Source organism: Eriocheir sinensis, chromosome 25 (assembly GCF_024679095.1).
Source record: "Eriocheir sinensis breed Jianghai 21 chromosome 25, ASM2467909v1, whole genome shotgun sequence".
Classification (NCBI taxonomy): Eukaryota; Metazoa; Arthropoda; class Malacostraca; order Decapoda; family Varunidae; genus Eriocheir; species Eriocheir sinensis.
The window spans coordinates 19,571,936-19,586,935 of record NC_066533.1 but is presented as its reverse complement, the minus strand read 5'-3'; the positions used below and the strand labels follow the sequence as shown (position 1 = coordinate 19,586,935).

The 15,000-nt window shown below is 45.1% G+C and overlaps 1 protein-coding gene across 8 annotated transcripts in view; it reads right to left on the bottom strand.

The window, feature by feature from the left end:
- Nucleotides 1–15,000, bottom strand: part of LOC127003578 (NAD(+) hydrolase sarm1-like) — a 186,584-nt gene that overhangs the window by 93,597 nt on the left and 77,987 nt on the right. For 4 of the 8 annotated variants that reach the window (XM_050870465.1, XM_050870466.1, XM_050870460.1 and 1 more), the window contains one exon: nt 13,867–13,911. The exons of 3 other annotated variants lie outside the window; for them this stretch is intronic. In XM_050870465.1, coding sequence (XP_050726422.1) covers nt 13,867–13,911 — 45 coding nt within the window. Of the gene's footprint in view, nt 1–5,746; nt 6,191–13,866; nt 13,912–15,000 lie in introns of those variants that run through there. One more of the 8 variants, XM_050870469.1, reaches the window with a different exon arrangement.

Below are 15,000 nucleotides of genomic sequence, written 5' to 3'. Positions count from 1 at the left end.
AAAATAAAGAAGAAAACAGAAAGAAGGCAAAGACGAACGCACACACAAACAAACAGGAAAGCAAAACAGGGTCAGTAAAAAGAGAAATGAAAGAAAAAAAAATACAAGATTAAAAACAGACATTCACGGAGCACAAACTGACATACGAAAATAGGAAAAAAAATATGAGAGTAACTTTCAATATAATCTTACAGGGGCAATGTGTGTGTGTGTGTGTGTGTGTGTGTGTGTGTGTGTGTGTGTGTGTGTGTGTGTGTGTGTGTGTTCTGCATGTTAGTCTCTGTTTCTCTCTCTCTCTCTCTCTCTCTCTCTCTCTTTCCTCAACATTATCACAGACGTAACACATTTTTCTCCTTTATCTCAAAACCTGTGTGTGTGTGTGTGTGTGTGTGTGTGTGTGTGTGTGTGTGTGTGTCGACGGAGGATAAGGAGAATGAAGAAAAGAAAAGAAATAAACGGAGAAAAAGAAGGACGGAAAGGCTGAATCTTTTGTGGTGTAACTCCGTACCCTGAATCAACCTGACTCCACCTCCCACTGTCCTGTACCCCCCCCCCCCCCCACACACACCTTCATACCCTCATCTAGCCCCCCTCATCCCCCCCACACACCTCTACCCTTTGAACCCCCCAACACCTATCCGTCTATAAATCCTAAATCCTTCTATAAGCGATTAATTCCCTTTTCCTTGCCTCCTAAACCGTTTCAACCTCTGTCAATCCTTTTTTTTTTTTTTTTTTAATAATGAGTGCAACATTTTTCTTTCTTCTTCAGCCCCTGTCAACCCGTGCCAACCCCTGTCAACCCCTGCCAACCCCTGCCAACCTTTCGTAACGGATTGAAGGAGTAGGATTAGGAAGAGAAAAAGAAGAAGAAGAGGAAGAAGAAGAAGAAGAAGAAGAAGAGGAAGAGAAAGAAGGACGACAAGGAAGAGGAAGAAGAGGAAGAGGAGAAGAAGAAGAAGAAAGAAGAGGAAGAGAAAGAAGGAAGACAAGGAAGAGGAAGAAGAGGAAGAGGAGAAGAAGGAGGAGGAGGAGGAGGATAAACTCAAGGTCCTTTCTCGAGAACACAAACTTAAGAGGAACTTTTAATGCCGAGAGGAAAAAATAAAAAATAAAGTAAAATAAAAAATAAATAAAACAAACGATAAAACCTTCTTTGTGTGTGTGGAATCTATTTGTTTTAAGTGTTGTGACGCAGTTCAGCTTAATGGTTACTGACTCTCTCTCTCTCTCTCTCTCTCTCTCTCGTCAGTCTTCCTTCAGGATGCACAAAGCCTCTCCGCCCCTCCATTAGTCTTCCTCCTCCTCCTCCTCCTCCTCCTCCTCCTCCTCCTCTTCCTCCTCCCTTTCACCTGTCTGTCTAACTTCCCTCCCTGGATATCTGTTTCCTCTTCTCTCCGTCCCTCCCTTCCTTCCTCTTCTTTTCCTTCCCTTCGTCCTTCTCCCTTTTCTCCCTTCCTTCCATTCTTTTCCCTTTCCTTATCTTCCTCCCTTTTCCTTCCTTCTCCCTCTCTTTCCTCTTCCCTTTCCTCTCTTCTCCTCCCTTCCTTCATCTCCCTTCTTTCGTTCCCTCCCTTCCTCCTTCCTCACGATGGAGTAGGAGGAGGAGGAGGAGGTAGGAAGGGAGGGATGGAAGAGGAAAGGTGTGGGAGGGAAGAGTGACAGGTGAGGAAGATGTGGAGGAGGAGGAGGAGGAGGAGAAGAGGAGGAGGAGGAGGAGGAAGAAGAAAAATGCGACCTAACAACACTTATCAGATCTCCTTTTTCTTCCTCTTTCCTCCAATTTTTTTCTCTCCTCCTCCTGCTCCCTCCTCACCCACGCCCACACACGCCCATGGGTAGCTCCCGTGGGCGTGGAGGGCATGGGCGTGTGGTGGCATAAATCACACCCTCTTTGACCGACGTTTACAGAATTTTTACGCTGCACAAAAAAGAAAGAAAAAAACAAAGAAAAAAAAATTGTCTTATGGAACGATTTTTTTTCTTAGTATGTGTAAAGAAAAAAAAGAAAGGAAGAAAAGGAAAGAAAAAGAAAATAATAAGAAAGAAAAGAAAGAAGAAATGGGAGAGAGAAGGGAGGGAGAGGAGGGAGGGAAGGAGGGAGAGGAAGGAAAGGAGGAAGGAGGAAGAAGTTTAAGAACAGATTAGATTATTTGTCAGAGGAGAAGGAGGAGGAGGAGGAGGAGGAGGAGGAGAAGGAGGAGGAGGAGGAGGAGGAGGAGGAGGAGGAGGAGGAGGAGGGTGTATGCTTCTCCTTCCTCCCTCCCTATATTTGGTGAGAGAGTTCGCCCTTCCCTTCCTCTCCCTTCCTCTCCCTCCCCTTCCTTGCATTGCCTTGACTAATTGCCATCATCACGCCCTTCCCTTCCCTTCCTTTGCATTCTCTTCCCTTCCCTTCCCTTCCCTTCCCTTTCATTCCCTTCCCCTTCCTTCCCTTCCCTTCCCTTCCTTGTCCCTTTCCTTCCCTTCCCTTCCCTTCCTTCCCTTCCTTTCCCTTCCTTGTCCCTTCCCTTCCCTTCCCCTTCCTTCCTTTCCCTTCCCTTCCCTTCCCTTCCTTGTCCCTTCCCTTCCCTTCCCTTCCCTTCCCTGCCCTGCCCTTCCTTGTCCCTTTCCTTCCCTTCCCTTCCCTTAACTTCCTTTCCCTTCCCTTCCATTTCTTTCCCTTCCATTCCCTTCTCTTCCCTTCACATCAGTTATCAAGAGAAAATAAAGAGAGGAAGAAAACAAACCAGAAAAGAAAAAAGAATAGAAAATAAAAGAATAATTAGTCGAGTCTGTGTCTTAAATCTGAACGAGGCATGAAAAGGAAGCTGATAATGACGATGATGATGATGATGATGAGGAGGAGGAGGAGGAGGAGGAGGAGGATTCATATAGCGAAGTCTTAGTATAGAATTTCCCCATTTCGTAGGATGAGTTTCGATCGTAAAGCATTTCGTATAAGGAAGAGGAGGAGGAGGAGGAGGAGGAGGAGGAGGAGGAGGAGGAGGAAGACAAGTTCAGTTACAAAGGAAGAGGAGAGAAGGGAGGAACCGCAGCCCATACAATGAGTTATGGGTTTATGGGCAAGATTAAGGAAAGGGAAGAGAAGGGAAGGAAGGGAGGAAGGAAGGAAGGTAAAGGAAGGGAAGGGAAGGAAGGAGGGTAAGGGAAAGGGAAGTAGTGTGTAGGGAAGAGAAGGGGAGGAAAAGGAAGCAAAGGGAAAGGAAGGGAAGGTAAGGAAAGGGAGGGAGGGAAAGAAGGTAAGGTAAGGTAAGGTAAGGGAAGGGAAGGAAGGGAAGGGAAGGAAGGAAAGGGAAGGGAAGGGAAGGAGGAAGGAGAGTAAGATAAGGGAAGGAAGGGAAGGAAAGTCAAAGGAAGAGAAGTGAAGGAAGGGATGGGGAAGATGAGAGAGGTAAAATTTTTACACACACACACACACACACACACACACACACACACACACACACACACACACACACGTATTCCTCAGTCCCATCAACATAACACCTACACACCTCCTCCTCCTCCTCCTCCTCTTCCTCCTCCTCCTCCCCCAATAAAACCATAAACTTTAAATTGGCACTGCAGGTTTAACTTTTTTTTTGTTACCTGATTTGTGAAGGCAAGGAGAGAGGGAGAGAGGGAAAGAGAAGGAGGGAGGGAGAGGTAAGAAAGAGAGAGGAGGAAGGGAGAGAGAGAGAGAGAGAGGAGAAGGAGAGAGAGGAGAGAAGAGAGAGAGAGAGAGAGAGGAGAGAGAGAGAGAGAGAGAGAGAGAGAGAGAGAGAGAGAGAGAGAGAGAGAGAGAGAGAGAGAGAGAGAGAGAGAGAGAGAGAGAGAGAGAGAGAGAGAGAGAGAGAGAGAGAGAGAGAGAGAGAGAGAGAGAGAGAGAGAGAGAGAGAGAGAGAGAGAGAGAGAGAGAGAGAGAGAGAGAGAGAGAGAGAGAGAGAGAGCATTGATTTAAAGTTAAGGGAGGGAGAGAGGGAGGGAGAGAAAAAGGGAGGGAGGGAGATAAACGCCTTGGACAATACCTTTCATGTTGTAATCTAAATGTCAAAAGCTCTCCCTCCCTCTCTCCCTTCCTCCCTCCTTCCCATCATCCTCTCCCTTCCCCCTTCTCTTCCTCCCAATCATCCTCTCCCTTTCCCCCTTCTTTCTCTTCCTCCCTCCTTCCCCATCATCCTCTCCCTTCCTCCCTTCTCCCTTCCTTCCTTTACCCTTCCCTTCCCTTACCCTCCCTTACCTTCCTTCCCTTCCTTCCTTTCCTTCCCTTTCATTCCCTTACCTTACGTTTGCCTTCCCTTAACAAACCCTTCTTTCTCCTTCCCTCCCATTCCTACCTTCTTTTCCTTCCTCCTTCCCTTCCCTTACCTCCCTTCCTGCCTCCCTTCCTTCCCCTCCACCTCTCTTACAAGCATATCGGATAAATTCCCTTCTATAGCCACATCGGTAAATCCTTTAAATAAATTCTTCAAGTATGTATTAATAAAGGAAAGTCTACGGACGCTACAGACATCATATAAAAACAATCAAGAAACCCTTAAAACCATTACCAACGAGTGGAATTGGATCCTTTAACACAACCTCTATATCACCTCCGAACCCCCCCTCCCTTCACCCCCGCTGCCCCCTTCAGTTCCCAGGTAATTGCAGGTTAGGTAATGAGCGGCTGTCCAGGTCCTTCCCCGCTATCTGCCCGCCCTGTCACGCCTAATGGGACCGAAGGGAGATACTGGGACCGCTTATAAGTAGAGTCTCTCCTTCTCGTCCTACTACTACTACTACTACTACTACTACAGCTACTACTACTATTACTATTACTACTACTTCTACTACTACTACTACTATTACTACTACTATTACTATTACTATTACTACCACTACTACTGCTACTACTACTACTACTTCTACTACTACTACTACTACTCCTACTACTATGTCTCTTTTCCTCCTCCTCCTCCTCCTCCTCCTCCTTCCTTCCGTTCTTCTTCTTCTTCTCTTCCTTATTTTTCATCTTCTCGTTCTTTTTTTCGTTTTTTTGTACTTCTCCTCCTCCTCCTCCTCCTCCTCCTCCATCTCCTCTTTTAATGGCTACAACATTTTTTTTTTGTATTTAGTTGTTGTGTATGAGGAAGAGGAGGAGGAGGAGGAAGAGGAAGTGAAAGAGGAAGAGGTAGTATTAGATATTCTGGTGTCCTTTCCTTCCTTTCCTCCTCCTCCTCCTCCTCCTCCTCCTCCTCCTCCTCCTTCTCCTCCTCCAAGCGGGCATCTGCTTGTTGTCGCGTCTGTCACTTGGGGTCGTTGTCCTCTTCCTCCTCCTCCTCCTCCTCCTCCTCCTCCTGTCTCTTCCTCTTTCTCTTGGTGTTAATGTAATGTTGTTTATGTATCCTTTCTCTCTCTCTCTCTCTCTCAATAAACATTCCTTCTTTCATTACCTGGCTCCTCCAACTTCCCTCCCTCCTTTCCCTCCCTCCCTCCCTCCCTTCTCTCCATCTCTCCCTCCCTCCCTCCCTTCTCTCCATCTCTCCATGCAACGAAAATTTACAAGATATTCAAAGTGACACTTCTCTCTCTCTCTCTCTCTCTCTCTCTGCATGATAACAAGCTCTAGTCTTTCACTCACTTGACACACACACACACACAGACACACACACGCGCACACACACACACACACACACACACACACACACACGAACACACACTTTCTTCTCCTCCTTCCCCCTACACCCCCTTCCCCTCTATATTCCCCCCCCTTCAAAATACTTACAAATCGGCCGTACAGCTTCCGGAAGGGCTTCATGGCGGGGTCTCTTCTGGGCACGGGTGGAGGGAGTGAAGGAGACGAAGTGGAGGGAGGTGGAAGCGGAGGAAACAGACTGCCGGCGCGAGGAGGTGGAGAAAAGGTGGAGGAGGAGGAGGAGGAAGACACAGGACACAGGACACAGACGGCGACACTTACACACACGAACACACACACACACACACTGAGACCTCCACTTCTGCTACTCCACTCCTCCTCCACGTCGCAGCTCCCTCCGTGTGTAGAGATACAATTAACTTCTTTCCAACCCTTCCCCTCTCTCTCTCTCTCTCCCTCTCTTTCTCTTTCTCTCTTTCTTTATCTCAAGTGGCCTCTTTGTCCGTCTATCTATTTATCTGTTTGTCTCTCTTTCTCACACTTCTCTTCTTCCCTCTTCCACTTTCTTCTTCTTCTTCTTCTTCTTCTTCTTCTTCTTCTTCTTCTTCTTCTTCTTCTTCTTCTTCTTCTTCTTCTTCTTCTTCTTCTTCTTCTTCTTCTTCTTCTTCTTCTTCTTCTTCTTCTTCTTCTTCGCTATATCGATTTCGTAGTATTCCTGTATCGTAGTATAAAAGTTCGTTCTATATCTAAATGGCTTCTCTATCTGTCTAGGTCAATCTTGCACTTCTACATTCACTTCTTCGCTATTTCGTTTTCGTAGTATTCGTATATCGTTGTTCGTTGTACACAAGTTCGTAAGTTCGGCAACCTCACTCACAGCACGTCACTTCCTTCTCCTTCTCTGTCTGTCTGCGTATCAATCTTACACTTCTTCGTTAACTTTCTTTTCTTTCAATAATTTTTTTCGCAGTTTCGTGTTTCGTAGTTCTTTATACGAATTCGCGTGTCTATCTGTCTGTCTCTCAATCTCACTCTCTTCTTCGTTATAATCGTATCGTAGTATTCGTGTTCTTGGTTCGTTGTATAAATTCGCAAGTCCTGGTGTCTATCTCTCTGTCTGTATCTCAATCTCACTTCTTCCTTCTCTTTCACTATCTCGTATCATAGTTTTCGTGTTCGTGGTTCGTTGTACAAATTCGCAAGTCCGTGGGTTTGTCGATCTGTCCGTATCTCAATCTCACTTTCTCCTTTCTTCGCAAACTCGTATCGTAGTATTCGTGTTCGTAGTTCGTTGTGCACAAGTTCGCAAGTCGACCAGCTCTCCCTCACCCTGACGTCAGCTCGCAGGAAACTCCCGTGCGAGATAAAACTGTTCCCGTCCTTTGTTCAGAATGTTTCGTACGGCGGCGATGCTAAGGGAGGGAGGGAGGGAGGGAGAGCACGCGTTATATTAATACCTTCGGACCGGCGGGCGTGCGTGCGTGTGTAAGTACCTGGGCACGGCTGGATAAGGAAACGTCAAAGAAAGGGAGGGATTGAATATTAGGTAAGTATTAGTGGGTAAGAGATAGGGTCAGGAAGAGAGAAAATATGGGTGACTAAGGTAAAGAAAGGTAAGGATTGGTTAGGTCAGGAAAAGGGAAAGTAGACAGATTAGGAAAAGGTAAAGAAAGGGAAGAATTAGTATTAGGTAAGTATTAGTGTGTAAGAGATAGGGTCAGGGAGGGAGAAAATATGGGTGACTAAGGTAAAGAAATGTAAAGATTAGTTAGGTCAGGAAAAGGGAAAGTAGACAGATAAGTAAAAGGTAAAGAAAGATAAGGACTGATAAGTATTAGTGGGTAAGAGATAGGGTCAGGAAGAGAGAAAATATTGGTGACTAAGGTAAAGAAATGTAAAGATTAGTTAGGTCATGAATAATAAGGAAAAGGTGAAGAAAGGTAAGGATTGATAAGTATGAGTGGGTATCAGGTACGGTCAAGAGTTAATTTGTAAGCATCAAACTGGAAAGCTTTACGACAGATAGACAAAAACAGATGCTGGAGAGGACTCAGGCAGCTATACAGAGAAAGGAGAAAGAAAGACGGGCCGATATATTGTTAGGTAAGAAAGCTACAATAAAAAATGAAAACAGAAACACGAAAAACAAAACAAAAAACAAAAACACGAAAAAAGAACACGAAAACAGTGAAGATAGCGATTAAAAGAGATGCTGGAAAGGACTCAGGCAGCTATACAGAGAAAGGAGAAAGAAAGACAGGCCGATATATTGTTAGGTAAGAAAGCTACAATAAAAAATGAAAACAAAAACACGAAAAAAGAACACGAAAAAAATGAAGATAGCGATTAAAAGAGATGCTGGAAAGGACTCAGGCAGCTATACAGAGAAAGGAGAAAGAAAGACAGGCCGATATATTGTTAAGTAAGAAAGCTGCAGTAAAAAAAGGAAAAAAAACACGAAAACAAATAAAATAGCGATGATGGAGAGCAAAAAATAAAAGAGCAAACAGACAAAAAACATAAAAAAATCAGTAACGAATAATAAATAAATAAATAAATAACAGCGAAGATGAAAAAAAAGGAGAAAAAAAGAATGAGCCGAGTCGAGAGTGTGTGAGAGTGAAAGGAAGGAAGGAATGAAAGAAGAAAGGAAGGAAGGAAGGAAAGAAGGAAGGAAGGAAGGAAGGAAAGAAGGAAAGAAGGAAGAAAAGTCACCCAGAAGTCACCCAAGAGTCACCCGCCGCGGCACTCACAACAAAGCTTCAAGTGCCCACGAGTGCCAAGATCGGAGTGCCACCCTCGCGCCGCCCTCCCGCCCGCGACCCGGCACCGACTTAACTATACCAAAGGGCTTCCCAGGGCGCCCTTTATACCTCCCTGTCTTCCCTATGGCGTCAGCAGCAGCAGGAGGAGGAGGAGGTGGTGAGTGACGATGAAGGGAAATATGAGGATGATGGAGGAAAGAAGGGAGAGGAGAGAATGAAGGAAGGGAGGAAAAAAGGGGGAGGAAATTAAAAAAAAGGGAGAGAAGAGGAAAGAAAAGATACATTGAGGGAAGAATAGGCAGAGAAGGGAGGAAAAAAGGGATATATAGAAAGGGAGAGAAGGAGAGAGAAAGCGTAAGAGGGAATAAGGGAGAGGAAACAGAGGGTAGAGAAGGAAGGGAGGAAAGGGAGGAAAAAGGAGAGAAGGAGAGAGGAAAGAAGGGAAGGAAGGGAGAAGAAACAGAGGGTAGAGAAGGAAGGGAGAGAGAAAGGGGAGGAAAGAAAGGGAGAGAAGGAGAGGGAGGAGAAATAGAGGGTGGATTAGGAAGGGAGAGAAGGGAGAGAAAGGGGGGGAAAGAAAGGGAGAGGAAGGGAGAGTATTTGAAGTAGTGGGAACCTAACTGACTCATGGTAAAGTCCCCCCCCCCCCCCGACCCCCACCCCCTTTCTCCCTCCCCCCAGTCCCCCATAACCCCCCACACACACATACCCTCCCTATACTTCTCTCTTCCTTTACTCTTTCCTCCCCAACCTTTCTCTCCTTTCTCTCTTACTTTTCCTCCCTACTTCCTCCTCCCCTTCTTCCTCCTCCTCCTCCTTTACTCTTTTCATACGGTTTACCTCCCCTATGGTCCCCTCCCCAATCCCCCTCCCCTCCACTCCCCAAAGAGGTTAGAATTCCCCACGTAATCTTATTTAGTGGGCTGTTAGCTCAGGTGGGCGCCAGGTAAATTCTGCGCCCAGGTGTGAAAGAGGAGGATCAAACAAGCCTTCAGGAACTACAGACGCACGCACGAACGCACGAACACAAAAACAAAAAGAAAAGAAAATGAGAAAAGAAAATTATTAAACAGATTTTCGTGTTTTTTCTTTTTTTCTTTCATTTCTTTCTTTATTCTGTTTTTTTTCTTATGTTCTTTATTCCAAATTTATTTTCTTTCCTCGTTATGCTCTTCTTTCTTTCTTTTATCTTCCACTTCCTTTCTTTTTCTTTCTTTTTTTCTTTCGTTTCAAATCTCTTTTCTTCATCTCTTTTGTTTTCTTTCCCTTCCCTTCCCTTTCCTTCTCTTCTCTTTCCTCCCTTTACTTCCCTTCTCTTCTCTTCTCTTCTCTTTTCTTCCCTTTCCATTCACTTCCTTACTTTTCCTTCCCTTCCCTTCCCTTCCTTTCCTTCCCTTCCCTTCTCGTCTCTCTTCTTCTTTCTTCTCTTCCCTTCCTTTCCCTTCCTTCCTTTCCCTTCACTTCCCTTCCCTTCCCTTCCCTTCCCTTCCTTCCTTTCCCTTCACTTCCCTTCCCTTCCCTTCCCTTCCCTTCCCTTTCCTTCCCTTCCCTTCCCTTCCCTCCTCTCCTCCTTATCTTTATTACCGCCTTGCATTTCTTCCTCATGCTTCTTTTATCTCTTCCTCCTCCTCCTCCTCCTCCTCCTCCTCCTCCTCCTCTCCTCCTCTTCCTTCCCCTTCCCATGTGTTGCTTGTGGGGTATTAAGTCCTTCCTCCTCCTCCTCCTCCTCCTCCTCCTCCTCCACCATGACTTTTTCTTGGTTTAATCGCATCTTCCTCTTGTGCATTCTCTCTCTCTCTCTCTCTCTCTCAACCTGTTGGATACGTGCCCTGAACTAGCTCCGGAAATACCTGTCTGCGTGTGTGTGTGTGTGTGTGTGTGTGTGTGTGTGTGTGTGTGTGTGTGTGTGTGTGTGTGTGTGTGTGTGTGTGTGTGTGTGATTCTGAGAACATATGATTTTCTTTTTCTAACTCTTCTTTCCTCACCTTCCTCCTCCTCCTCCTCCTCCTTCCCAGTAAATATTAGCTCACGGAATTCCCTCATGAAGAAGACGTCAACGATGGAAAAAAATAGAAGAAAAAAAGTTTAAGGAAGGGAAAGTAAGGGATGGGAAAGTAAAGGGAAGAAGAAGGAAGGGAAGGTAAGGGAGGGTAAGGGAAGGGAAGGTAAGGGAAGAGATTTAAGGGGAAGGGAGGGTAAGGGAAGGGAAGGGAAGGGAGGGTAAGGGAAAGGAGGGCAATAGAAAGGGATCAGATAAAGGGAGAAATATTAATTAAGGGAGAATTAAAAAAAGGGAGAAAGGAGAAAAATAATAAAGGTAGAGGTTAAGGGAAAGGGAGAATAAGGTCAAGAAAGTCAGCGAAAATGAGATCAGGTCACGTTCAAGGAGAGAGAGAGAGAGAGAGAGAGAGAGAGAGAGAGAGAGAGAGAGAGAGAGAGAGAGAGAGAGAGAGAGAGAGAGAGAGAGAGAGAGAGAGAGAGAGAGAGAGAGAGTATATATAAAAAGTCGTCTGGTTACCTTTCCTTTTATTTTTCTTTCCTTGCAAACACTAACTTTAAAGTGTCGACTCAAAAGAGGGACGCCAAGAGTACCCAAGAGGACCCAAGAGGACCCAAGGGTACGAACATGAACGCGGCGCCTCCCTCAACCTCCTCTTTTAATGTTTATTCGTTCGTCTGTTTACACGCTCGCGTCCCCGCCGGGCCGACTCAAGAAAGGTGAAGTAAAAGAAACGCCCTCGTGTGTTTATCTGTAGAGATAAAGAAAAAATCTGATGCGTCCGAGAATAGAAGTAAAATAATTTTCATGAGAAGACGTCGTGATGCTTTCCTGAAACTGTTGTCGCTTAGAGGAAAGAGACAAAAAGTGGAGGACCGGGACCACTTTGAACACGATGACTAACTCTTGCATTGGGATTCGTTAGACAAACAACAGGTTCTTCCGAAGGCATGCTCCGTATAAGCCACGGCTGATTCTTGTATTTGTGAGCTGGACAGAGCAGAGGAGGTAAAATTATAGGTAATGGACGTGTGAGAAAGGCTCTGACTCAACGATATAAACAGAAAAGTGACACTCGATAAAGAGAAGTATATCAGGAGGAAAGTAACATAAAAAAAAATCTTGAAAACATCCTTAAAAAATCTTGGTTATGGGAAAGAAAGACAGAAAATAAGCGGAAAACCAGGATTACCGTGAGGAAACTGATTAACTCTTGCATTGGAAAGTCGGACAAAACAGATATACTTATGAATTCACCGCAGAAACATTAAGGAAATAAACAACGTCAACAGACGAGAAGAAAAACAACAGAGCGAAGACCTCCATGGAGCGAAGTTATAGGAATGAAGAAACCGATTACCTCATGCATAGGAAAATGGGACAAAACAAACTTATAAGAAACACAACTGGAGAAGGTATAGAAAGGACTGCAGTAGGAAACAATGACAAGAGTTAAGAAGAAAAACAACAACAACAGTGGAAAGTTATAGGAATGAAGAAACCGATTACCTCATGCGTAGGAAAACGGGACAAAACAAACTTATAAGAAACACAACTGAAGTAGGTATAGAAAGGACTGCAGTAACATTAGTGGTAAACGTAAACAGCTGCAATAGATAAGAAGAAAACAAGGAATGCAAAGGACAAGTATACGTTTCCAGGTATTGATTTGAGAAGAAAAAAAAATACAGCTGAATCGAGGCAATGAGGCAACACTGAAAATAAATATAAAAAGTTCAATACCCCGAAAGAGATGGTTTTAGGGGAATGACTTCATATATGTGTGTAGGGAGAGGGAGGGAGAGGGGTGACAGAGGGGAGACAAGACAAATGATGAAGGGGGAGGAGGAGGAGGAAGAGGAGGAGCGGAGTAGGAAAGGGGAGGAAAGAAAGAGGTAGGGAGGAAAGCTAAGAAAAAAAAGGGAGAAGAGTGAAGAGGAGGAGGAGGAGGAGGAGGAGGAAAAAAGAGGGAGATGGATGGGAGAGGAGAAAAGAAGGAAGTTGAGGGAGAATAATGAAGTAAGGGGAGATGAGGGAGGAGGGAGGGAGAGGGGAGGAGGGAGAGAAGGAGGAGGAGGAAAGAAACAAGAGGGGCGGGGAGGAAAGTGTAGAAGGGGAGAGAAAACGAAGGGAGACAAAAGTAGAGAAGTAGAGGAAGAAGGGAAAGGGGAAGACAATGAAGAGAAGGAGGAGAAGGGGGAGGAGGAAGGAGGAGGTAGAGGAGGGAGGAACAGTGGGGGGAGGGGAGAGGGGAGACTAAGGGAGCATCTTTGGCAGTGTTACAAAACCAAGGAAAACAACTCCCCTGCCAGGCCTGTTGTTATTGTTGTTGTTGTTGTTGATGTTGTTGTTGACAAAAAAATACAGAAAAACAAAAAAAAAGCAAGAAAAGGAAGACACTGTAAAAAGAGAAGACAGAAGAGAAGAAGAGGAAGAAAGACGAGGAGGAAGAAGAAGAAGAAGAGCAGGAAGAAGAAGAGATAAACAGTAAAAAGCAGAGAAGCACATGCACCCCTCCTCCTCCTCCTCCTCCTCCTCCTCTTCTTCTTCTTCCTCCTTTACGCTTCCACAAATAGCGAAGGGAACCAGGTGGAGAGAAAAGAGAGAGAGTGGAGGGAGTGGAGGGGAGCCAACACCTGTCTGACGAAGAAGGAGGAGGAGGAGGAGGAGGAGGAGGAGGAGGAGGAGGAGGAGAGAAGGGAGAGAAGAAGGAGAATAGGCAAAACAAAGGACTAGGAAAGGTCAAGAAGAGTGTCAATACCAGTGCCAATAATCACCAACAACAATCACCATCATCAGCATCAATAGCAGGTGGTGGAAGGAGGACAGCTAGAGATAGGAGGACAGGTGGGGATAGGAGGACAAGAGAAGATAGGAAGGAGGACAGGCGGCGACACAAATACCTGAGGACAGTGCAAAGGTGTCCGCCAGGCTTGTTCTGACATCACGCGAGCGAGTCAGCTGTTCAAGAGGAGGAAGAGGAGGAGGAAGGAGGAGGAAGAAGAAGAAAAAGAAGAAGAAATGTAGATAAAAAAACTAAATAAATAAAAGGAAAAGAGAAAAAAGATTAAAAAGGAGGAAGAGGAGGAGGAGGAGGAGGAGGAGGAGGAGGAGAAGAGTAATAAATGTAAAAAAATACGAAAGCGTTCACCCTATAACAAAAAGCACCACAGAAAACGGAGTGTAATATTTTTCTTCAATGGGTAACTGTGTTGATTTTGGCGCCGTTCTAAACACAAACGAAATTCGACTCTTGTATTTGACATGTATTTTTAACTAAAACCAACGGAAGGGGAGAGAAAGGGAGGGAATATATGTCTCCTTCTCTCTCTCCTTCTTTCTCCCTCCCTCTCTCTCTTCCTCTCCATCTCTCTCCCTCTCCCTCTCTCTCTGGGGCGAAGCAAACCTACGTTACCGGCCCACCATCTTCCCAAACAGGTTATTATTATTATCATTATTTTTATTATTATATTTAACTTACATACCTCGCTGGGTCGCCGTGTAAGGCCTTCTCCAGGTGCAGTGCATACCTGGTGGAGGGAAAAGAGAACAGGTAAGTATATATCTTTGACAGCAAGGGAGGGCAACTCAAGGGTGTCTTTGCATAGGGGAAGAAAATGTTCGTGTAAAAGTCTACGGGGTTACCTTACCATTTTTCACTACCAAGGACTGTGGTTTCAACTGTTACGAGAGAGAGGGATAAATAGATAGATAGATATTAAGATAGATAGATTGATAGATAGATAGAGACAGAGAGAGAACATACACACACACACACACACACACACACACACACACACACACACACACACACACACACACACATCAGACACCTCCACACTACACACACACGTTAATACAAGGCGATAAGCAATTAAAACAAAACACGAACACACTATAAAAAAAAAACTCGTACGCTAATAGACCCTTGAATTGACTTATGGGGCCACGCGGGTACTGGTTCAAATTAATCGGCCCTTCCAGAAAACGCCCCTCTCCCCCCTTTTGTGGCTTCGTTCCCTAGCCCTCTTTCCTGCCCTCGAAGCCTCCCCGCCCTCGCAGCCTCCCAGTTCATCTTGGTAATCGCAGGTTATCTCCACTTTCCTCCTCCTTACAAAGCACCTTAAGGTAGTTTAGGATGTTACAAGCTGTTGGGATTGCATAAATATATTTTCTTTTTCATTCTCCTCCTTCCTCATAAAACATTTTCTCTTATCCAATACTTTCTTAACAGCGATAGTTTTTTTTTATTAACTATTATAGAGTGTAATATGCGTTCGTTTTTGTGCTTAGATTGGTTTGATAGGTTACTTAGTCTAACCTCTCTTGCTGTAACCTAACCTGCCCTGATCTCTTTCCTACTCTTAATCCTCTATACTCCTTCCTATCCTCTCTCTAAACCTACTTCAGACGCTTATATTCATACAGGTCGGTGCCTTTCCCTTCAGTGGCTGGGTGGCAAGTCGGACCCTGAGCTGGTAAGAGTGTTCGAGCCCGCGAGGGAGGGAGTTGTCCTGTCCGCCTGGCCGACCACCTGAAATTACTGAGCCGTGAAAGAAAGCGAGGTGAGTCATTGCAGAAGGCTGTTGTGTGCTGTGTGTGTGTGTGTTGTAGTGTTT